Consider the following 25,755-nt stretch of genomic DNA (forward strand, 5'->3'; position numbering starts at 1 on the left):
GATAATCAGTTATCCAAGCCGATATATATGTTTTAATGTTAATTAAAGCCCGACACAGGCGTTTATGTATTGTGACCAACTAAAACACTAACAAATCAAATGAAATGTCAACAACCGTACCAGTATATATATGACTCATATGGCTCATCACAAACTAGGGTCCTCCTATTAGCATATAATCTAGATTGACTCTCTCCTAGTGCCACCCGTATGACCTGAAGCATCTCTAATTGGCCATAGACAACAAATATAGTAGTCATCTATCCGGAGTAGCGTATGGATCATATATACTCCAAATCTATCTCAGGAGAACTATATCTCGTGATATCCGTGTATAGATCCAGAACTATACATCGTGACTAGGGTAGTCATTGACCCACATACTCTATTGAGATGGACATATTATGCCATACACCCATATATAGCCATGCAAATTCTAACTGCAACGATCCCCGACATTCGAGTCTAGTTTATGAGATCTTCGACATCCAACTAAAACTTTGTGAGATTTCGGCACCATTTTGGGTTATATACCTAGTGTATGCAGTTAGACATCTCAATCCCCTAGATGTTATATAGTCAGTTAATTGAAAGGTCTACACGAGCCTTTCGGGTTGTCAGTAATCAACACGAATATAAGCATATAAAATAACTTTGGATGTTCATGATTTTCCTACATCAAATATAATTAATCTAGCTTTTCCCAGCAACGCTACTAGTATCATGTAATCATAATCATATTGATTATGTTACTATCTGGTGGTACTAACCAATAAGGTAGTCCATGACGTAATACGGTATTCACCATCTCTCATTCAACTCTTAGTTTAGTCCTATCTCGAACAAATGATTTACACCTAAACGCATAGAAAATACAACATTTATAACAAAAAAAAATTTCCTCTGTTAAAATTAGATTTTATTTTTTTCATTGACAATTATTTATTGGGTATGAAAGTTTTGATTAGATAAGTTTTGGATCCTTCTCAATATTTAGTATTAAACTATTATGACAATTGTAAACACTAGCAATTCTTATCAATGTTTTTTTAATCAATGACGAGTTCATATATTTCATATCATCCAAGAAATATGACACTAATTTGTAACATAGATGGTTGGTGAGAATTTATTTTCATTTTAAAGTGAATTTATCGATAATTGAGGTTTACAGATTTCCAACATTACAAAAACTCCTTACAGCTTCTAATTTTCAAACACAAATTAAGGTGCAACTTTTATTTTTCAGTGATATGAATGATACATCGTAGCTTCTTAAATAAAACAACAACAATTATCTTGACCACCCGGAAACCAACATTGTCCACCTTTTTGAAATCCCGTTCTAAGGCATTATGTGCCACAATTTGAATTACAAGTATCTACGCAACATGCTGCTGGTGGTCCATTTCTTCCATAAGGGCAATCTAGTGTAGCTGTAGTGTCCAAACTAGTAACAGATCCTGAAATAAAAAAAATGTATAAGTTATTATGCACACAAAGTTGTTTCTTTATATTTTTCAAATTTTGCACCCGATATTATCATTACTTCATCAAAAGTTGGTGAATCACGTAGATCTAACAACTAAAGCTAATCTTTTTCTCTCTCTATGAAAAAAATTTCTAAGGATACAAATAATAAAAATTCTTAAATTTAAATGTAAATTGTTTCATCAAAATAAAAATGTATTAAAAGAGATATAGAAAAATTCCTCCCTTTACCTGAATTCAAAATCAAAATAATACATAAAACACCAAAAAGATAAGAAGATTGACAGCTTTGAGAAGTCATTTTGTTGGATTTCACTTTATATTTTCTTGTGTGTTACAAGACTAAAATGATATGCATTATATAGACAAAAAACTTAGATGGAAATAAAAATTATTATTATTTTATTTTATTAAATTTCATTCAAAGTTAATAATCATATTTTGAAGATTTATTATATTATAAGACTTTTTAAAGATGCACATGTCAAAAACAATTGAATAGAAATATTAATAAAATTTAAAAATTAAGAGAAAATTATGTTAATTATTCAAATATAATTAATAAGTAAGATTAATGGTAGAAATATATTAATTAGTTAAAATAAGAATTGTCATTGTTTTTAAGACTTCGTGGTTTTACTATGACAATATTTTATTTAAGATCCAAAATTGATACTAGGGTCACCATATGTTTCTGTACCTACAAATATTCATTTAGTATTTATTGAATATTGATCACTAGTTCAATAATAAAATAAATATATTAATTAATATAGTTATTTTGTAAAATAAATTTTAAAAAAGTAAATAGTAGGTCAATTAGTCATAATTAATGTAATATCTACTAGTTACATGTTTAGAATAATAACCAGTGGTATAAATAATTGGTACGGGAAAACATCAATTGAAATATATAGAAGTGGGCCATAATAAAATTTTCATAAAAATAGAATTAGGATAAATAATATATCAATGACCGAACAAAATCTTTAACATAAAAGATAGACACTCCATCATATCCCCGATGCCAAGTCCGTAGTTTCGGGTCCGAATCAATTACCTGCTAAATCCAAAATAATACAATAATATGGGATGCGATACTAATTTTAGTAGGTTTCTCATACAAACAATTGAATCTTTGACTACCCTTCTACCTAGGTCAAGGTCTACTTGAAAACTCTATCAGGATATCTCAACCCAATCCCACACGAATGAGTTTTAACTATACACCTCACGATCATGTCATTGGCGTTAGACATCTATTTAAACACTCAAGATTCACATACTGAAATAATATACTTATCCTACCACAGTTCTCCATATGATATGTAGATAATCTGTTATCCAAGCCGATAGGGATGCTTTGGTGTTACGTAAATCCCGACTCAGGCGTTTATGTATTGTGACCAACTAAAACACTAACAAATAAAACAAAGTGTCAACAACCGTACCAGTCTATATATGACGTATATGGCTCATGACCAACAAGGGTACTCCTATAAGCATATCATCTAGATTTACTCTCTTCTACTGCCACCCGTATGAACTGAAGCATTTATAAATTTATACGCTCAGTATCGAATCAGGAGTTCAACAAACTCCTATACTTATAGGCCATTGACCACAAATATAATAGTCAACTATCCGGAGTAGCGTATGGATCACATATCATCCTAAACTATCTCATGAGAACTATATCTCGTGATATCCTTGTATAGAGCCAAAACTATAAATCGTGACTAGGATAGTCACATGATCCACATACACTACTGAGATGGACATGTTATCCCATACACCTATATATAACCCTGCAGACCCTAACTGCAACGGTCCCCACATTCGAGTCTAGTTTATGAGATCTTCGACATTCTACTAAATTTTGTGAGATTCCGGAACCACTTTGGGTTATATACCTAGTGTATGAAGTTAGACATCTCAATCCCCTAGATGTTTTATAGTCAGTTAATTGAAAGGTCTTCACAAGCCTTTCTGGTTATCAGTAATCAACACGAATATAAGCATATAAAATAACTTTGGATGTTCATGATTTTCCTACCTCAAACATAATTAATCTAGGTTTTCCCTGCAACACTAATAGTATCATGTAACCATAATCATATTGATTATGTTACTATCTCGTGGTACTAACCAATAGGGTATTCCATCACGTAATACGATATTCACCATCTCTCATCCAACTCTTAGTTTAATCCTATCTCGAACGACTGATTTACACTTAAACGCATAGAAAATACAAAGTTTATAACAAAAAAAAATATGCCTCTGTTAAAATTAGATTATATTTTTTTCATCAACAATTATTTATTGGGTATGAAAGTTTTGATTAGATAAGTTTTGGATCCTTCTCAATATTTAGTATTAAACTATTATGACAATTGTAAACACTAGCAATCCTTATCAATGTTTTTTTAATCTATGACGAGTTCATATATTTCATATCATCCAAGAAATATGGCACTAATTTGTAACATGGATTGTTGATGAGAATTTATTTTCATTTTAAAGTGAATTTATCGATAATTGAGTTTTACAGATTTCCAACATTACAAAAACTCCTTACAGTTTCTAATTTTCAAACACAAATTAAGGTGCAGCTTTTATTTTTCAGTGATATCAATGATACACCGTAGCTTCTTAAATAAAACAACAACAATTATCTTGACCACCCGGAAACCAACATTGTCCACCTTTTTGAAATCCCTTTCTAAGGCATTCTGTGCCACAATTTGAATTACAAGTATCTACACAACATGCTGGTGGTGGTCCATTTCTTCCATAAGGGCAATCTAGTGTAGCTTGAGTGTCCAAACTAGTTACAAATCCTGAAACAAAAAAAATGTATAAGTTATTATGCACACAAAGTTGTTTCTTTATATTTTTCAAATTTTGCACCCGATATTATCATTACTTCTTCAAAAGTTGGTGAATCACATAGATCTAACAACTAAAGCTAATCTTTTTCTCTCTCTATGAAAAAAATTTCTAAGGATACAAATAATAAAAATTCTTAAATTTAAATGTAAATTGTTTCATCAAAATAAAAATGTATTAAAAGAGATATAGAAAAAAATCCTCCCTTTACCTGAATTCAAAATCAAAATAATACATAAAACACCAAAAAGATAAGAAGATTGACAGCTTTGAGAAAGTCATTTTGTTGGATTTCACTTTATATTTTCTTGTGTGTTACAAGACTCAAATGATATGCATTATATAGACAAAAAAAATTAAATGGAAATAAAAATTATTATTATTTTATCTTATTAAATTTCATTCAAATTTAATAATCATATTTTGAAGATTTATTATATTATATGACTTTTTAAAGATGCACATGTCAAAAACAATTAAATAGAAATATTAATAAAATTTAAAAATTAAGAGAAAATTATGTTAATTATTCAAATATAATTAATAAGTAATATTAATGGTAGAAATATATTAATTAGTTAAAATAAGAATTGTCATTGTTTTTAAAACTTCGTGGTTTTACTATGACAATATTTTATTTAAGATCCAAAATTGATACTAGGGTCACCATATGTTTCTGTACCTACAAATATTCATTGAGTGTTTATTGAATATTGATCACTAGTTCAATAATAAAATAAAAATATTAATTACAATAGTTATTTTATAAAAAAAATTCTAAAAAAGAAAATAGTAGGTCAATTAGTCATAATTAATGTAATATCTACTAATTACATGTCTAGAATAATAACCAGTGGTATAAATAATTGGTACGGGAAAACATCAATTGAAATATATTGAAGTGGGCCAGAATAAAATTTTCACAAAAATAGAATTAGGATAAATATCAATGACCGAACAAAATCTTTAACATAAAAGATAGACACTCCATCATATCCCCGATGCCAAGTCCATAGTTTCGAGTCCGAATCAATTACCTGCTAAATCCAAAATAATACAATAACATGGGATGCGATACTAATTTTAGTAGGTTTCTGATATAAACAATTGAATCTCTGACTACCCTTCTACCCAAGTCAAGGTCTACTTGAAAACTCTATCAGGATATCTCATCCCAATCCCACACGAATGAGTTTTAACTATACACCTCACGATCATCTCATTGGCGTTAGACATCTATTTAAACACTCAAGATTCACATACTGAATTAATATACTTATCCTACCATAGTTCTCCAACTGATATGTAGATAATTTGTTATCCAAGCCGATAGGGATGCTTTAGTGTTACGTAAATCCCGACTCAGGGGTTTATGTATTGTGACCAACTAAAACACTAACAAATAAAACAAAGTGTCAACAACCGTACCAATCTATATATGACGCATATGACTTATGACCAACAAGGGTACTCCTATAAGCATATCATCTAGATTTACTCTCTTCTACTGCCACCCGTATGAACTGAAGCATTTATAAATTTATACGCTCTGTATCGAATCAGAAGTTCAACAAAGTCCTATACTTATAGGCCATTGACCACAAATATAATAGTCAACTATCCGGAGTAGCGTATGGATCACATATCATCCTAAACTATCTCATGAGAACTATATCTCGTGATATCCGTGTATAGAGCCAAAACTATACATCGTGACTAGGATAGTCACATGATCCACATACACTACTGAGATGGACATGTTATCCCATACACCTATATATAACCCTGCAGACCCTAACTGCAACGGTCCCCACATTCGAGTCTAGTTTATGAGATCTTCGACACTCTACTAAATTTTGTGAGATTCCGGAACCACTTTGGATTATATACCTAGTGTATGCAGTTAGACATCTCAATCCCCTAGATGTTTTATAGTCAGTTAATTGAAAGGTCTTCACAAGCCTTTCTAGTTATCAGTAATCAACACGAATATAAGCATATAAAATAACTTTGGATGTTCATGATTTTCCTACCTCAAACATAATTAATCTAGGTTTTCCCTGCAACACTAATAGTATCATGTAACCATAATCATATTGATTATGTTACTATCTTGTGGTACTAACAAATAGGGTAGTCCATCACGTAATACGATATTCACCATCTCTCATCCAACTCTTAGTTTAATCCTATCTCGAACGACTGATTTACACCTAAACGCATAGAAAATACAACATTTATAACAAAAAAAAAATGCCACTATTTAAATTAGATTATATTTTTTTCATCAACAATTATTTATTGGGTATGAAAGTTTTGATTAGATAAGTTTTGGATCCTTCTCACTATTTAATATTAAACTATTATGACAATTGTAAACGCTAGCAATCCTTATCAATGTTTTTTTAATCTATGACGAGTTCATATATTTCATATCATCCAAAAAATATGGCACTGATTTGTAACATAGATTGTTGATGAGAATTTATTTTCATTTTAAAGTGAATTTATCGATAATTGAGGTTTACAGATTTCCAACATTACAAAAACTCCTTACAGCTTCTAATTTTCAAACACAAATTAAGGTGCAACTTTTATTTTTCAGTGATATGAATGATACACCGTAGCTTCTTAAATAAAACAACAACAATTATCTTGACCACCCGGAAACCAACATTGTCCACCTTTTTGAAATCCCTTTCTAAGGCATTCTGTGCCACAATTTGAATTACAAGTATCCACGCAACATGCTGCTGGTGGTCCATTTCTTCCATAAGGGCAATCTAGTGTAGCTGGAGTGTCCAAACTAGTAATAGATCCTGAAACAAAAAAAAAAGTATAAGTTGTTATGCACACAAAGTTGTTTCTTTATATTTTTCAAATTTTGCACCCGATATTATCATTACTTCATCAAAAGTTGGTGAATCACGTAGATCTAACAACTAAAGCTAATGTTTTTCTCTCTCTATGAAAAAAATTTCTAAGGATACAAATAATAAAAATTCTTAAATATAAATGTAAATTGTTTCATCAAAATAAAAATGTATTAAAAGAGATATACAAAAAAATTCCTCCCTTTACCTGAATTCAAAATCAAAATAATACATAAAACACCAAAAAGATAAGAAGATTGACGGCTTTGAGAAGTCATTTTGTTGGATTTCACTTTATATTTTCTTGTGTGTTACAAGACTAAAATGATATGCATTATATAGACAAAAAAAATTAAATGGAAATAATAATAATAATTATTTTATCTTATTAAATTTCATTCAAAGTTAATAATCATATTTTGAAGATTTATTATATTATAAGACTTTTTAAAGATGCACATGTCAAAAACAATTGAATAGAAATATTTATAAAATTTAAAAATTAAGAGAAAATTATGTTAATTATTCAAATTTAATTAGTAAGTAATATTAATGGTAGAAATATATTAATTAGTTAAAATAAGAATTGTCATTGTTTTTAAAACTTCGTGGTTTTACTATGACAATATTTTATTTAAGATCCAAAATTGATACTAGGGTCACCATATGTTTCTGTACCTACAAATACTCATTGAGTATTTATTGAATATTGATCACTAGTTCAATAATAAAATAAAAATATTAATTACAATAGTTATTTTATAAAATAAATTTTAAAACTGAAAATAGTAGGTCAATTAGTCATAATTAATGTAATATCTACTAGTTACATGTCTAGAATAATAACCAGTGATATAAATAATTGGTACGGGAAAACATCAATTGAAATATATTGAAGTGGGCCAGAATAAAATTTTCACAAAAATAGAATTAGGATAAATAATATATCAATGACCAAACAAAATCTTTAACATAAAAGATAGACACTCCATCATATCCCCGATGCCAAGTCCATAGTTTCGAGTCCGAATCAATTACCTGCTAAATCCAAAATAATACAATAACATGGGATGCGATACTAATTTTAGTAGGTTTCTGATATAAACAATTGAATCTCTGACTACCCTTCTACCCAGGTCAAGGTCTACTTGCACTACAACAAACAAGACCTTAGACAGCGCTTTTTTTAGCCTTAGACAGCGCTTTAAAGCGCTGTCTAAACCTCCGCTGCTAAAGGTTTAGACAGCGCTTTTTTAAATCTTAAAAGCTTTTGTTTTAAACCACATTTTTTCCAGGTTTATAAACCAGAATTTCTACCTGTTTTCAACCAGATTTTGACAGACAATTATCACATTTTATATATGCCATTTTGGCCTTTTTTTAACCAATTTTTGGCTAACAAATATATATATATACCAATTCAAACCAATTTTGCCTTAAATGTATCAAAATATATACAAATTTATGTACACATTTACAAGTCATTACATATACTACAAATGTACACATTAATTACACAAATTTATGAACAAACATTGAGCTCTATCATGAATTGACACCACTCCTCTTTGATTTCGTCCACTTGATCCTTTGTATAAAATGCACACTTGAATTCCTCAAAGTACTACATAATAATATAACATATTTTGAATTAATTCCAACTATTTAATTATATGAGATATGTGTAAATATAAAAATAACTCATAAGTTAGAAATACATACATCGGTGGGAATCTTTAATCGGCCCAAAGCAAGAGTATCTTGCATAAACCTCAACATGAAATACCCGCAATCTATTTGATTACGTTGTTGAGGACACTACATATGAAAAAAAAAATATGGATTATAAATCCTAAGTTTTATCAAGTGTCATCACTAATATAATAAAAAATGTGGTAATTAAAAATATACCGCCACTTTAATCCATGTAATGGAGTTGGCGCCCCTCCTTAAGGTTTGGATATCTCGTTGGGCCCGAAAAGCTTGTAGGACGCTAATAAAATAAAAATGAAGCAATTAGAACAATTCACATAAACTAAGAAATTTTTTGAACATTCTCACTTACGTGTCAATTAGGACCTTCATATCCGGGTATGTTGTCCAATCATTTCCTAACAAGTCAAGATAATACACAATTTCTCGGATAGGATTGATTGCGAGCAACAACCAATGTCCACTGTAATGATTAGGCAAATGTTAGATGGTAACTTGGAAAATAATTATAATAGATGAATTTAGAATGAAATGCTAACCCGGTATTAAACGGTATAAAAAACAACTTCTCCGCATCTTTATTGTCCATGAGGATCCGAAGAACGTACTCCGTCACGGTATCCGGTCTACTTAAGATTAAACCTAAGTTGACGGTCGCGGGTGCTAAGAATCCGAATGACACGTCCAAACCATTGGGGCGCATCAATTTGTCATACAAAAACCTAATATAAAAACATCATTAACACCTCTTTTGAAACATAAAGTAAACCGGATTAACATAAAGTAAACATCATTAACATAAGTTGTTTAATTAATAAAACAAAGTAGACCGGATTTACCTAATATATGTATTGACAACGGTGACGCCGATTTCTTCATGACTAAAAACTTGCATGAAGTCTTCATTACCAATCATTTGGTCGTAATCAAAGCCGAAAATCCCTACCTCCATATGTACAGTCCGAACACCTCCGGTCGGTATATCGGTCATCTCTAGAGATGTCCTGAGGCACGACCTATACTTGGTGGTAGGTTTTTTCCTAGCTACGGTCTTCTTAGCACCAGAACTTTTTACCCGTGCGGAGGCGTTGCTAACCTCCTTTTTTTGTTGTGCGGAGGCATTGCTAACCTCATTTTCTTGAAGCTACATGTCATATAAATAGTTAGATCAAATTAAGAATGTAACAACTTCCATGAATATATGTCATATAATTGTATATTACCTCTTTTCTTGAAACCGTGGACTCGGTATGCCGTGGAATCGCATTATCTTTTGATTTGGATTTTGTGGGAGTCTATTTAACATAACCAAGGAAAATATGTAAGTAAAATTTTAAGCATACGATTCTCTTCAAACACCCCCTTTTATACCCAAGAACTAAATGTATGGATAAGAGAGAGAGAGAGAGAGAGAGAGAGAGAGAGAGAGAGAGAGAGAGAGAGAGAGAGAGAGAGAGAGAGAGAGAGAGAGAGAGAGAGAGAGAGAGCTCAAGTGATTATAATACTGCAATTCTGTAAAGAAAGGAAATTGCCAAAGAAGCACACAAGCAAGTGCTTCAAGGAGGAACACAGTGGGAGTTGTGGAGTTGAATACGTGCTCAGAAGAGTTACAACAAAACTTAAAAATAGAGAATGGCCAAAACAGCCTCACATGAGAATCTATTTATTGTTTCTCACCAATCATTAGCATTTGCCATTACATTCAAGCTTTACACACAATCTTGGGAATATCAATTCCCACAAATTAGTTATTAACCGTATCTAAATTTTATATATTAGTGTTAGTATTAGGTTTTATAAACCTTCAACCTCATTACTATGTAACAAAACAAACCAGCGGAGAGGATAAGTACACAACTGGGTTAATCAAAGAGTATTAGGTTTAATAAACCTTCAACCTCAACAAATATACTTAAATAACAGACAAAATCTATGATTTAATATCAGTGAAACATTCAAACAAAACAATGAAAAGAAGACAGAATAATGTAAATTTACTTGCCAAATCCTCAAATGGACACAAGTGATAACAAAACTAAAAATTTGTAGAAAATATTCAGATAGCTAAAGGTACCACAACAAAAATTGACTGAATTATATTAAAACAGAACCTAATAAAACAAGCTAAATCCCATGTCATCATCGCTCTCTTCTTTGGGTTCCTCCTGTAAAATTGAAACAACAACTCAATTAGTTTAAAACTAAATTAGAAAAACTAATTGCCAAAAATATATCACATGGTTTTCACAAATAAGCTACCTTTTTCTCCTCGACCACGGGAGCAGCGACAACAGCAACTGGGGCAGCGGCAACAGCTCCTGGGGCTCCACTACCAGCAGCACTAGCAATCAAATCCTTAATATTTTTCTTCTCAGCAAGTTTAACAAATAGACTGGGCCAGTATGATTCGACATCAACCTTAGCACTTTTCAACAAAGTGGTGATATTGTCAGCCTATTTACAGCAAGTCAAGGTGCAACACATCGTATTCAAAATCAAACAAAATAAAAAACCAAATCAAACCTCTTGAAAAACCCTAATTGAGTAAATCCATTTAAAAATAACATGAATTCAACAACACTAATTGATTTCAAAAAACCTAATTGCGTAAATTGAACTATAAACACTAGCTAGAATTAACAGAAAACTAAGATAATAAAGAAGGATATAGTGACGGCAATTTTATCATCTTCGAGGATGAGAAGTGCGTATGAGCAAGCAATTTCTCCAAGCGACATTTTCACACTACAAATCAAAAAAATTCACGAGAGAATGCGAATCAAGATCTGAGAAAAACGATAGTTGAATAACAAAAGCAGAAGCATAATCGAAACCGAGAACTGTTACCGGAAATGGAATGAAACGAGAACGGAGACGACGGGAGAGTGAAGAGAATTCTGCAGCGCCGTAAATGTATTGAAATTAGGGTTTGAGGGTATAAAAGGTAGTGCGGATGGTATGCCGTGGAAAAACGAAGTCAACACCCAAATGTCGAGACACGTACGATTCTTTAAACACGTTCAATGATTGAAACCGAAAAATGGAAGTGTATTCGTGTTCGCTGTTATGGTTTTCGCTGATAGGGTTTCAACGTTCGCAGGAGGGAAAACAAAAGAACAGAGAACGAAAATTGAAATGGAGTCTGAAATTTTATTTTAATTAGACCTTAGACAGCGCTTTTGTGGAAAGCGCTTTCTAAGGTATGCCTTAGACAGCGCTTTCCAAAAGCGCTTTCTAAACCCCCCCTTAGACAGCGCTTTTGGTTTTAATTTTTTTTTTTAATTTAAAGACTTTAGACAGCGCTTTATCAAAAGCGCTGACTAAGGTCTATATTTAAAAGCGCTTTCTAAAAGCGCTGTCTAAGGGGGGGGTCTTAGACATCGCTTTTAGAAAGCGCTGTCTAAGACCCCCCCCTTAGACAGCGCTTTCATTATTTTTTTGGAACATTTTCCGTGTTTTATTTTAATTTTAACCTTAGACAGCGCTTTCTTTTAAAAGCGCTGTCTAAGATGCGCTGTTAAAAGTCATTTTTGGCGTAGTGTTGAAAACTCTATTAGGATATCTCAACCCAATCCCACACGAATGAGTTTTAACTATACACCTCACGATCATCTCATTGGCGTTAGACATCTATTTAAACACTCAAGATTCACATACTGAAATAATATACTTATCCTACCACAGTTCTCTAACTGATATGTAGATAATCTGTTATCCAAGCCGATAGGTATGCTTTGGTGTTACGTAAATCCCGACTCAGGCGTTTATGTATTGTGACCAACTAAAACACTAACAAATAAAACAAAGTGTCAACAACCGTACCAGTCTATATATGACGCATATGGCTCATGACAAACAAGGGTACTCCTATAAGCATATCATCTAGATTTACTCTGTTCTACTGCCACCCGTATGAACTGAAGCATTTATAAATTTATACGCTCAGTATCGAATCAGAAGTTCAACAAACTCATATACTTATAGGCCATTGACCACAAATATAATAGTCAACTATCCGGAGTAGCGTATGGATCACATATCATCCTAACCTATCTCATGAGAACTATATCTCGTGATATCCGTGTATAGAGCCAAAACTATACATCGTGACTAGGATAGTCACATGATCCACATACACTACTGAGATGGACATGTTATCCCATACACCTATATATAACCCTGCAGACCCTAACTACAACGGTCCCCACATTCGAGTCTAGTTTATGAGATCTTCGACATTCTACTAAATTTTGTGAGATTCCGGAACCACTTTGGGTTATATACCTAGTGTATGCAGTTAGACATCTCAATCCCCTAGATGTTTTATAGTCAGTTAATTGAAAGGTCTTCACAAGCCTTTCTGGTTATCAGTAATCAACACAAATATAAGCATATAAAATAACTTTGGATGTTCATGATTTTCCTACCTCAAACATAATTAATCTAGGTTTTCCCTACAACACTAATAGTATCACGTAACCATAATCATATTGATTATGTTACTATCTTGTGGTACTAATCAATAGGGTAGTCATCACGTAATACGATATTGACCATCTCTCATCCAACTCTTAGTTTAATCCTATCTCGAACGACTGATTTACACCTAAACACATAGAAAATACAACATTTATAACAAAAAAAAAATGCCTCTGTTAAAATTAGATTATAGTTTTTTCATCAACAATTATTTATTGGGTATGAAAGTTTTGATTAGATAAGTTTTGGATCCTTCTCAGTATTTAGTATTAAACTATTATGACAATTGTAAACACTAGCAATCCTTATCAATGTTTTTTTAATCTATGACGAGTTCATATATTTCATATCATCCAAGAAATATGGCACTAATTTGTAACATACATTGTTGGTGAGAATTTATTTTCATTTTAGAGTAAATTTATCGATAATTATGGTTTACAGATTTCCAACATTACAAAAACTCCTTACAACTTCTAATTTTCAAACACAAATTAAGGTGCAGGTTTTATTTTTCAGTGATATGAATGATACACCGTAGCTTCTTAAATAAAACAACAACAATTATCTTGACCACCCGGAAACCAACATTGTCCACCTTTTTGAAATCCCTTTCTAAGACATTCTGTGCCACAATTTGAATTACAAGTATCTACGTAACATGCTGTTGGTGGTTCATTTCTTCAATAAGGGCAATCTAGTGTAGTCGGAGTGTCCAAACTAGTAACAGATCCTGAAACAAAAAAAATGTATAAGTTATTATGCACACAAAGTTGTTTCTTTATATTTTTCAAATTTTGCACTTGATATTATCATTACTTCATCAAAAGTTGGTGAATCACGTAGATCTAACAACTAAAGCTAATCTTTTTCTCTCTCTCTATGAAAAAAAATTCTAAGGATACAAATAATAAAAATTCTTAAATTTAAATTTAAATTGTTTCATCAAAATAAAAATGTATTAAAAGAGATATAGAAAAATTCCTCCCTTTACCTGAATTCAAAATCAAAATAATACACAAAACACCAAAAAGATAAGAAGATTGACAGCTTTGAGAAGTCATTTTGTTGGATTTCACTTTATATTTTCTTGTGTGTTACAAGACTAAAATGATATGCATTATATAGACAAAAAAAATTAAATGGAAATAAAAATTATTATTATTTTATTTTATTAAATTTCATTCAAAATTAATAATCATATTTTGAAGATTTATTATATTATAAGACTTTTTACAGATGCACATGTCAAATACAATTAAATAGAAATATTAATAAAATTAAAAATTAAGAGAAAATTATGTTAATTATTCAAATATAATTAGTAAGTAATATTAATGGTAGAAATATATTAATTAGTTAAAATAAGAATTGTCATTGTTTTTAAAACTTCGTGGTTTTACTATGACAATATTTTATTTAAGATCCAAAATCGATACTAGGGTCACCATATGTTTCTGTACCTACAAATATTCATTGAGTGTTTATTGAATATTGATCACTAGTTCAATAATAAAATAAAAATATTAATTACAATAGTTATTTTATAAAATAAATTTTAAAAAAGAAAATAGTAGGTCAATTAGTCATAATTAATGTAATATCTACTAGTTACATGTCTAGAATAATAACCAGTGATATAAATAATTGGTACGGGAAAACATCAATTGAAATATATTGAAGTGGGCCAGACTAAAATTTTCACAAAAATAGAATTAGGATAAACAATATATCAATGACTGAACAAAATCTTTAACATAAAAGATAGACACTCCATCATATCCCCGATGCCAAGTCCATAGTTTCGAATCCGAATCAATTACCTGCTAAATCCAAAATAATACAATAACATGGGATGCGATACTAGTTTTAGTAGGTTTTTGATATAAACAATTGAATCTCTGACTACCCTTCTACCCAGGTCAAGGTCTACTTGAAAACTCTATTAGGATATCTCAACCCAATCCCACACGAATGAGTTTTAACTATACACCTCACGATCATGTCATTGGCGTTAGACATCTATTTAAACACTCAAGATTCACATACTGAAATAATATACTTATCCTACCACGGTTCTCCAATTGATATGTAGATAATCTGTTATCCAAGCCGATAGGTATGCTTTGGTGTTACGTAAATCCCGATTCAGGCGTTTATGTATTGTGACCAACTAAAACACTAACAAATAAAACAAAGTGTCAACAACCGTACCAGTCTATATATGACGCATATGGCTCATGACCAACAAGGGTCCTCCTATAAGCATATCATCTAGATTTACTCTCTTCTATGTCACCCGTATGAACTGAAGCATTTATAAATTTATACGCTCAGTATCGAATCAGGAGTTCAACAAACTCCTATACTTATAGGCCATTGACCAAAATATAATAGTCAACTATCCGGAGTAGCGTATGGATCACATATCATCCTAAAATATCTCATGAGAACTATATCTCGTGATATCCGTGTATAGAGCCAAAACTATACATCATGACTAGGATAGCCACATGATCCACATAACCTACTGAGATGGACATGTTATCCCTTACACCTATATATAACCCTGCAGACCCTAACTGCAACGGTCCCCACATTCGAGTCTAGTTTATGAGATCTTCGACATTCTACTATATTTTGTGAGATTCCGGAACCACTTTGGGTTATATACCTAGTGTATGCAGTTAGACATCTCAATCCCCTAGATGTTTTATAGTCAGTTAATTGAAAGGTCTTCACAAGCCTTTCTGGTTATCAGTAATCAACACGAATATAAGCATATAAAATAACTTTGGATGTTTATGATTTTCCTACCTCAAACATAATTAATCTAGGTTTTCCCTACAACACTAATAGTATCATGTAACCATAATCATATTGATTATGTTACTATCTTGTGGTACTAACCAATAGGGTAGTCCATCACGTAATACAATATTCACCATCTCTCATCCAACTCTTAGTTTAATCCTATCTCGAACGACTGATTTACACCTAAACACATAGAAAATACAACATTTATAACAAAAAAAATGCCTCTGTTAAAATTAGATTATTTTTTTTTCATCAACAATTATTTATTGGGTATGAAAGTTTTGATTAGATAAGTTTTGGATCCTTCTCAATATTTAGTATCAAACTATTATGACAATTGTAAACACTAGCAATCCTTATCAATATTTTTTTAATCTATGACGAGTTCATATGTTTCATATCATCCAAGAAATATGGCACTAATTTGTAACATAGATTGTTGGTGAGAATTTATTTTCATTCTAAAGTGAATTTATCGATAATTGAGGTTTACAGATTTCCAACATTACAAAAACTCCTTACCGCTTCTAATTTTCAAACACAAATTAAGGTGCAGCTTTTATTTTTCAGTGATATGAATGATACACCGTAGCTTCTTAAATAAAACAACAACAATTATCTTGACCACCCGGAAACCAACATTGTCCACCTTTTTGAAATCCCTTTCTAAGGCATTCTGTGCCACAATTTGAATTACAAGTATCTACGCAACATGCTGCTGGTGGTCCATTTCTTCCATAAGGGCAATCTAGTGTAGCTGGAGTGTCCAAACTAGTAACAGATCCTGAAACAAAAAAATTGTATAAGTTATTATGCACACAAAGTTGTTTCTTTATATTTTTCAAATTTTGCACCCGATATTATCATTACTTCATCAAAAGTTGGTGAATCACGTAGATCTAACAACTAAAGCTAATCTTTTTCTCTCTATGAAAAAAAATTCTAAGGATACAAATAATAAAAATTCTTAAATTTAAATGTAAATTGTTTCATCAAAATAAAAATGTATTAAAAGAGATATAGAAAAAATTCCTCCCTTTACCTGAATTCAAAATCAAAATAATACATAAAACACCAAAAAGATAAGAAGATTGACAGCTTTGAGAAGTCATTTTGTTGGATTTCACTTTATATTTTCTTGTGTGTTACAAGACTAAAATGATATGCATTATATAGACAAAAAAATTAGATGGAAATAAAAATTACTATTATTTTATTTTATTAAATTTCATTCAAAGTTAATAATCATATTTTGAAGATTTATTATATTATAAGACTTTTTAAAGATGCACATGTCAAAAACAATTGAATAGAAATATTAATAAAATTTAAAAATTAAGAGAAAATTATGTTAATTATTCAAATATAATTAGTAAGTAATATTAATGGTAGAAATATATTAATTAGTCAAAATAAGAATTGTCATTGTTTTTAAAACTTCGTGGTTTTACTATGACAATATTTTATTTAAGATCCAAAATTGTTACTAGGGTCACCATATGTTTCTGTACCAACAAATATTCATTGAGTGTTTATTGAATATTGATCACTAGTTCAATAATAAAATAAAAATATTATTTACAATAGTTATTTTATAAAATAAATTTTAAAAAAGGAAATAGTAGGTCAATTAGTCATAATTAATGTAATATCTACTAGTTACATGTCTAGAATAATAACCAGTGGTATAAATAATTGGTACGGGAAAACATCAATTGAAATATATTGAAGTGGGCCAGAATAAAATTTTAACAAAAATAGAATTAGGATAAATAATATATCAATGACAAAACAAAATCTTTAACATAAAAGATAGACACACCATCATATCCCCGATGCCAAATCCATAGTTTCGAGTCCGAATCAATTACCTGCTAAATCCAAAATAATACAATAACATGGGATGCGATACTAATTTTAGTAGGTTTCTGATATAAACAATTTAATCTCTGACTACCCTTCTACCCAGGTCAAGGTCTACTTGAAAACTCTATCAGGATATCTCAACCCAATCCCACACGAATGAGTTTTAACTATACACCTCATGATCATCTCATTGGCGTTAGACATCTATTTAAACACTCAAGATTCACATACTAAAATAATATACTTATCCTACAACAATTCTCCAACTGATATGTAGATAACCTGTTATCCAAGCTGATAGGTATGCTTTGGTGTTACGTAAATCCCGACTCATGCGTTTATTTATTGTGACCAACTAAAACACTAACAAATAAAACAAAGTGTCAACAACCGTACCAGTCTATATATGACGCATATGGCTCATGACCAACAAGGGTCCTCCTATAAGCATATCATCTAGATTTACTCTCTTCTACTGCCACCCGTATGAACTGAAGCATTTATAAATTTATACGCTCATTATCGAATCAGGAGTTCAACAAACTCCTATACTTATAGGCCATTGACCACAAATATAATAGTCAACTATCCGGAGTAGTGTATGGATCACATATCATCCTAAACTATCTCATGAGAACTATATCTCGTGATATCCGTGTATAGAGACAAAACTATACAGCGTGACTAGGATAGTCACATGATCCACATACACTACTGAGATGGACATGTTATCCCATACACCTATATATAAACCTACAGACCCTAATTGCAACGGTCCCCTCATTCGAGTCTAGTTTATGAGATCTTCGACATTCTACTAAATTTTGTGAGATTCCGGAACCACTTTGGGTTATATACCCAGTGTATGCAGTTAGACATCTCAATCCCCTAGATGTTTTATAGTCAGTTAATTGAAATGTCTTCACAAGCCTTTCTGGTTATCAGTAATCAACACAAATATAAGCATATAAAATAACTTTGGATGTTCATGATTTTCCTACCTCAAGCATAAGTAATCTAGGTTTTCCCTACAACACTACTAGTATCATGTAACCATAATCATATTTATTTTGTTACTATCTTGTGGTACTAACCAATAGGGTAGTCCATCACATAATACGATATTCACCATCTCTCATCCAACTCTTAGTTTAATCCTATCTCGAACGACTGATTTACACCTAAACGCATAGAAAATACAACATTTATAACAAAAAAATATGCCTATGTTAAAATTAGATTATATTTTTTTCATCAACAATTATTTATTGGGTATGAAAGTTTTGATTAGATAAGTTTTGGATCCTTCTCAATATTTAGTATTAAACTATTATGACAATTGTAAACACTAGCAATCCTTATCAATGTTTTTTTAATCTATGACGAGTTCATATGTTTCATATCATCCAAGAAATATGGCACTAATTTGTAACATAGATTGTTGGTGAGAATTTATTTTCATTCTAAAGTGAATTTATCGATAATTGAGGTTTACAGATTTCCAACATTACAAAAACTCCTTACCGCTTCTAATTTTCAAACACAAATTAAGGTGCAGCTTTTATTTTTCATTGATATGAATGATACACCGTAGCTTCTTAAATAAAACAACAACAATTATCTTGACCACCCGGAAACCAACATTGTCCACCTTTTTGAAATCCCTTTCTAAGGCATTCTGTGCCACAATTTGAATTACAAGTATCTACGCAACATGCTGCTGGTGGTCCATTTCTTCCATAAGGGCAATCTAGTGTAGCTGGAGTGTCCAAACTAGTAACAGATTCTGAAACAAAAAAATTGTATAAGTTATTATGCACACAAAGTTGTTTCTTTATATTTTTCAAATTTTGCACCCGATATTATCATTACTTCATCAAAAGTTGGTGAATCACGTAGATCTAACAACTAAAGCTAATCTTTTTCTCTCTCTATGAAAAAAAATTCTAAGGATACAAATAATAAAAATTCTTAAATTTAAATGTAAATTGTTTCATCAAAATAAAAATGTATTAAAAGAGATATAGAAAAAATTCCTCCCTTTACCTGAATTCAAAATCAAAATAATACATATAACACCAAAAAGATAAGAAGATTGACGGCTTTGAGAAGTCATTTTGTTGGATTTCACTTTATATTTTCTTGTGTGTTACAAGACTAAAATGATATGCATTATATAGACAAAAAAATTAGATGGAAAGAAAAATTATTATTAATTTATTTTATTAAATTTCATTCAAAGTTAATAATCATATTTTGAAGATTTATTATATTATAAGACTTTTTAAAGATGCACATGTCAAAAACAATTGAATAGAAATATTAATAAAATTTAAAAATTAAGAGAAAATTATGTTAATTATTCAAATATAATTAGTAAGTAATATTAATGGTAGAAATATATTAATTAGTCAAAATAAGAATTGTCATTGTTTTTAAAACTTCGTGGTTTTACTATGACAATATTTTATTTAAGATCCAAAATTGATACTAGGGTCACCATATGTTTCTGTACCTACAAATATTCATTGAGTGTTTATTGAATATTGATCACTAGTTCAATAATAAAATAAAAATATTATTTACAATAGTTATTTTATAAAATAAATTTTAAAAAAGGAAATAGTAGGTCAATTAGTCATAATTAATGTAATATCTACTAGTTACATGTCTAGAATAATAACCAGTGGTATAAATAATTGGTACGGGAAAACATCAATTGAAATATATTGAAGTGGGCCAGAATAAAATTTTCACAAAAATAGAATTAGGATAAATAATATATCAATGACCGAACAAAATCTTTAACAAAGAAGATAGACACTCCATCATATCCCCGATGCCAAATCCATAGTTTCGAGTCCGAATCAATTACCTGCTAAATCCAAAATAATACAATAACATGGGATGCGATACTAATTTTAGTAGGTTTCTGATATAAACAATTTAATCTCTGACTACCCTTCTACCCAGTTCAAGGTCTACTTGAAAACTCCATCAGGATTTCTCAACCCAATCCCACACGAATGAGTTTTAACTATACACCTCACGATCATGTCATTGGCGTTAGACATCTATTTAAACACTCAAGATTCACATACTGAAATAATATACTTATCCTACCACAGTTCTCCAATTGATATGTAGATAATCTGTTATCTAAGCCGATAGGTATGCTTTGGTGTTACGTAAATCCCGATTCAGGCGTTTATGTATTGTGACCAACTAAAACACTAACAAATAAAACAAAGTGTCAACAACCGTACCGGTCTATATATGACGCATATGGCTCATGACCAACAAGGGTCCTCCTATAAGCATATCATCTAGATTTACTCTCTTCTACTGTCACCCGTATGAACTGAAGCATTTATAAATTTATACGCTCAGTATCGAATCAGGAGTTCAACAAACTCCTATACTTATAGGCCATTTAATGGACCAATGAAAGAAATAATTTGAATTGGTCATCAAATAATTAAATGAGAGTTATTGGTTATTATTAGCATTTGATCTTGTCAAGTAGTTAACAAACAGTAGCTATAGTTTAAGCATCACTCTAGCTAATTCTATTTAATTATCATCATGTATTATAGCTTTATATACTGATGCAAATCTCTGTAAAATATCATTCTCATATAAGTATAAAATATACTCTTATATGGTATCAGTAGTTTACTAGCTTTACAGCAAAACCGATCCACAATCTCACCATGTCTTCCTCGACAACATCTGAAATTTCTATTACACCAAATACCAATTCTGTTATTGCCCTAAACACTCACTCGTCAGTGAAACTGAGCAGCAACAATTTTCCTGCTTGGCAAGTGCAATTCAATGCACTCCTTGTAGGGTATGATCTCATTGGCTATGTTGATGGCACCACTGCCAGTCCAACCCAAACTGATCCAGCATACAAACGCTGGAAAAGACAGGATCAACTGATCCTGCATGCCATCATATCATCTGTTGATCCAAGCATTATTACCATGTTGGGGAATGTCAAAACCTCAAAACAAGCTTGGGACATTCTCACCAAGATGTTTGCAAGCAAAACTCGTGCAAGAATTATGCACTTAAAAGAGAGACTCTCTCGATTCACAAAAGGATCACAATCTATTTCTGAATACCTCCATGGCATCAAGGCCTTATCTGATGAATTAGCCATCATCAACTCTCCGGTGGACGATGTCGACCTTGTCATCCACACTTTGAATGGTCTTGGAGCTGAATATCGTGAAGTAATAGCTTCTCTAAGAACTAGAGAAAATCCTATCGGATTTGATGATCTTCACGATCTCCTTTCTGATTTTGAAAGTTATTTAAAGAGGGATACACCTGTGCAAGAAACTCCTCTCATTGCCACTGCAAACACTGCACACAAAGGAAAACAATTCTACAACAAAACACCAAAACAGTACCACAATAACACAATGTCCAGATCAACATCACCGGGCTTCTCAAGGCATGTAGTGTGTCAATTTTGTGACAAACCAGGCCATACTGCCAAGGTCTGCTACAAATTTCATGGCTACCCTCCAAAGCATCAACCACCTACTGCTCTTCATACTAGGGCCATGCCTTCTGGTGCAGCAGATTGGATCCTAGACTCAGGGGCTTCTCATCATATAACAAATGAGTTGGATAACCTGCACTTGTCTCAACCTTACACAGGTTCAGATCAGCTTCTGGTTGGTGATGGATCTGGACACACCATCTCTAACATTGGTAAAATTATCTTACAAACTCCTTCTAAATCATTTCATCTTTCCAATGTTTTACATGTGCCTAAAATTACTCAAAAACTATTGTCTGTTTCATCTCTATGTCACACTAATCCAATTTCCATTGAATTTTTTCCTGATCATTTCTTGATAAAGGATTTGAAGACAAGAGAACCTCTTCTAAAAGGACAGCATAGTAATGGACTCTACCACATGCCCCATCCATCATCATTACCTCAGGCACTTGTCACAACCACACACACTCCTCCACCATGGCATCACATATTGGGGCATCCATCTGATCGCATACTGAGACATCTCCTACCATCTCACAAAATAAAGAGCCACCAACAACCTTGTCTATCATGTAATAGTGTTAAGAGTCACAAATTACCTTTTTCCATTTCCAGTATCAAAACACAAAAACCATTACAACTTATATATACTGATGTATGGGGTCCATCCCACATCAAGTCTTTAGATGGTTTCTCCTATTATTTACTTCTTGTTGATCACTTCACCAAATATGTATGGCTCTATCCATTAAGAAATAAATCTGATGTCTCTAATGTATTTCCCACATTCAAAATCTTGCTGAAAACTACTTCAAAGAAAAAATCATTTCATTGCACTCTGATAATGGAGGAGAATTCATCAAACTAAAATCATTTCTCCACACACATGGCATATCTCATTTCACCACATCACCACATACACCTGAACTCAATGCTCCAGCTGAAAGGAGACACAGACATGTAGTTGAAACTGGAAGAGCCTTACTACATATGTCAAATCTACCTCCCGAATACTGGTCCTTTGCGTTCAAGACAGCAGTGTACCTAATCAATAGGTTACCAACTCCCATCCTCAACATGAAATCACCATATCAAGTCTTACACAAGAAAAGCCCAACAACATCACATCTTCATTCCTTTGGATGCCTTTGTTTTCCTTGGCTGCGACCTTATGTCTCAAATAAACTTCAACCCCGATCTCAACCTTGCATATTCTTAGGATATGCAGAATCCCAATACAGTTATTTATGTCTTGACCCAACAAATCACAAAATATACACCTCTAGGCATGTCAAATTTTTTGACCACATTTTTCCATACAACCAACTTGTCAAATCTATACCACCACCATCTCTAAGCATACCCAAAATACCACAATCCCCTCATATCATCATACCTATCCTTCAACAACCACCACTTGAGTCACACGCTATGCCCCATGAAGAGGAGGATCTCTTGGTTTCAAATACAATGTCAGGTAATGATACTCATCCACCTACTCTTGTTACTACACCTATTGTCACTCCTAATACCTCTACAGCCCCTACTACTGAAACAAACCAAATCATCACAAGGTCGAAAAATAATATATTCAAGCCAAAAAGGATGTATACTGCATCAAAACACCCTCTACCTGAGAATTTGGAACCTTCAAACATCTGTGAGGCAATGAAACATGCCCATTGGCGTCAGGCAATTGCTGATGAATTTGAAGCCTTAATAAGAAATGGCACATTCTCACTTGTACCACCTAAGGCAGGGCAAAACATTGTTGGATGTAGATGGTTATTTCGTATCAAGAGAAATAGTGATGGTTCCATTGCTCGCTACAAGGCACGTCTTGTTGCCAAGGGTTTCACACAATGTCCTGGCATTGACTTCAAGGAGACATTCGCACCAGTTGTTCGCCCACAAACAATTAAGATTATTCTTACCTTAGCAATCTCTCATCAGTGGTCAATGCACCAACTAGATGTGAACAATGCGTTCTTACAAGGAGCTCTTACAGAAGAGGTCTTCATGGACCAACCGCCAGGTATGAAAGATGCAACACATCCCAACTATGTTTGTAAACTTCACAAGGCCATCTATGGCCTACGGCAAGCACCAAGAGCATGGCATGATTCTCTGAAGGAATTTATTATTGCATATGGATTTCAAACAGGCAAAAGTGATCCATCCTTGTTCATTTATCACTCGGGTGATACCAAGGCTTACTTTTTAGTCTATGTAAATGACTTGCTGCTCACTGGTAACAACTCTACATTCCTTCAAAGCTTCATCAAGGCACTATCTCAACGATTTTCGTTGAAAAATATGGGACAACCTCACTACTTTTTGGGTATTGAAATCATACCAACAAGCTCTGGAATTTTTCTTTCTCAACACCGGTACATTCGTGACCTCTTACAAAAGTTTGACATGGAGGGGGCGAAACCATCTCCCACACCACTTTCCTCCACAACAGTGCTACAACTTCACGATGGTACATCATCCACCGATGCCACGGAGTCTCGTAGAATTATAGGAGGACTTCAGTATCTTAATCTTACTCGTCCAGACTTATCATACTGCATCAATAAATTGTCCCAATTTATGCATAAACCAACTTCCCTTCACCTACAGCACTTAAAACGCATCCTTCGATACATCAAACTAACCATTAATCATGGTCTCATGCTACACAAAACTGCTGCAAACAACTTGTTAGCATACTCTGATGCAGATTGGGGTGGGAACAATGATGATCGCACATCTACCTCAGCTTATATCATTTTCTTCGGAGGCAACCCAATTTCGTGGCTCTCAAGAAAACAAAGAACTGTAGCACGGTCATCTACTGAGGCTGAATATCGTGCAGTTGCTACCGCTACCACTGAGATCATGTGGCTCCAAACTTACTGCATGAACTAAGAATACCCATACATGACCCTCCACGACTATTGTGTGACAATGTGGGTGCCACATACCTTTGTTCCAATCCTGTACTTCACTCAAGAATGAAACATATATCATTAGATTATCATTTTGTCAGAGAACAGGTTCAAACCAACAAGCTCATCGTAACACATGTGTCTACCAAGGATCAGCTGGCAGATTTACTCA

The 25,755-nt window shown here is 32.3% G+C and overlaps 2 protein-coding genes across 13 annotated transcripts in view; both read right to left on the bottom strand.

The window, feature by feature from the left end:
- Nucleotides 1-1,118: 1,118 nt before the first annotated feature.
- Nucleotides 1,119-25,755, bottom strand: part of LOC127085955 (uncharacterized) — a 68,294-nt gene continuing 43,657 nt past the window's right edge. For 5 of the 12 annotated variants that reach the window (XR_007789354.1, XR_007789353.1, XR_007789352.1 and 2 more), the window contains exon 2: nt 16,797-17,049. Coding sequence is in view for 6 of the 12 variants with exons in the window: in XM_051026546.1 (XP_050882503.1) it covers nt 1,276-1,328; nt 19,783-19,917; nt 20,178-20,247 (258 nt within the window). In the remaining 6 variants the exon portion in view is untranslated. Of the gene's footprint in view, nt 1,329-7,067; nt 7,203-7,464; nt 7,556-16,796; nt 17,050-17,307; nt 17,415-19,782; nt 19,918-20,177; nt 20,263-25,755 lie in introns of those variants that run through there. The other 7 variants (XM_051026547.1, XM_051026544.1, XM_051026546.1 and 4 more) reach the window with 6 other exon arrangements.
- On the bottom strand, nt 10,932-11,707 carry LOC127085954 (60S acidic ribosomal protein P1). The gene is made up of 3 exons (XM_051026538.1): nt 11,645-11,707; nt 11,229-11,423; nt 10,932-11,134 (listed from the first exon to the last, which is right to left on the bottom strand). The coding sequence occupies exons 1-3, from the start codon at nt 11,705-11,707 to the stop codon at nt 11,081-11,083; spliced, it is 312 nt and encodes a 103-aa protein (XP_050882495.1). The 3' UTR covers nt 10,932-11,080.

This window comes from Lathyrus oleraceus, chromosome 5 (assembly GCF_024323335.1).
Source record: "Lathyrus oleraceus cultivar Zhongwan6 chromosome 5, CAAS_Psat_ZW6_1.0, whole genome shotgun sequence".
NCBI lineage: Eukaryota > Viridiplantae > Streptophyta > Magnoliopsida > Fabales > Fabaceae > Lathyrus > Lathyrus oleraceus.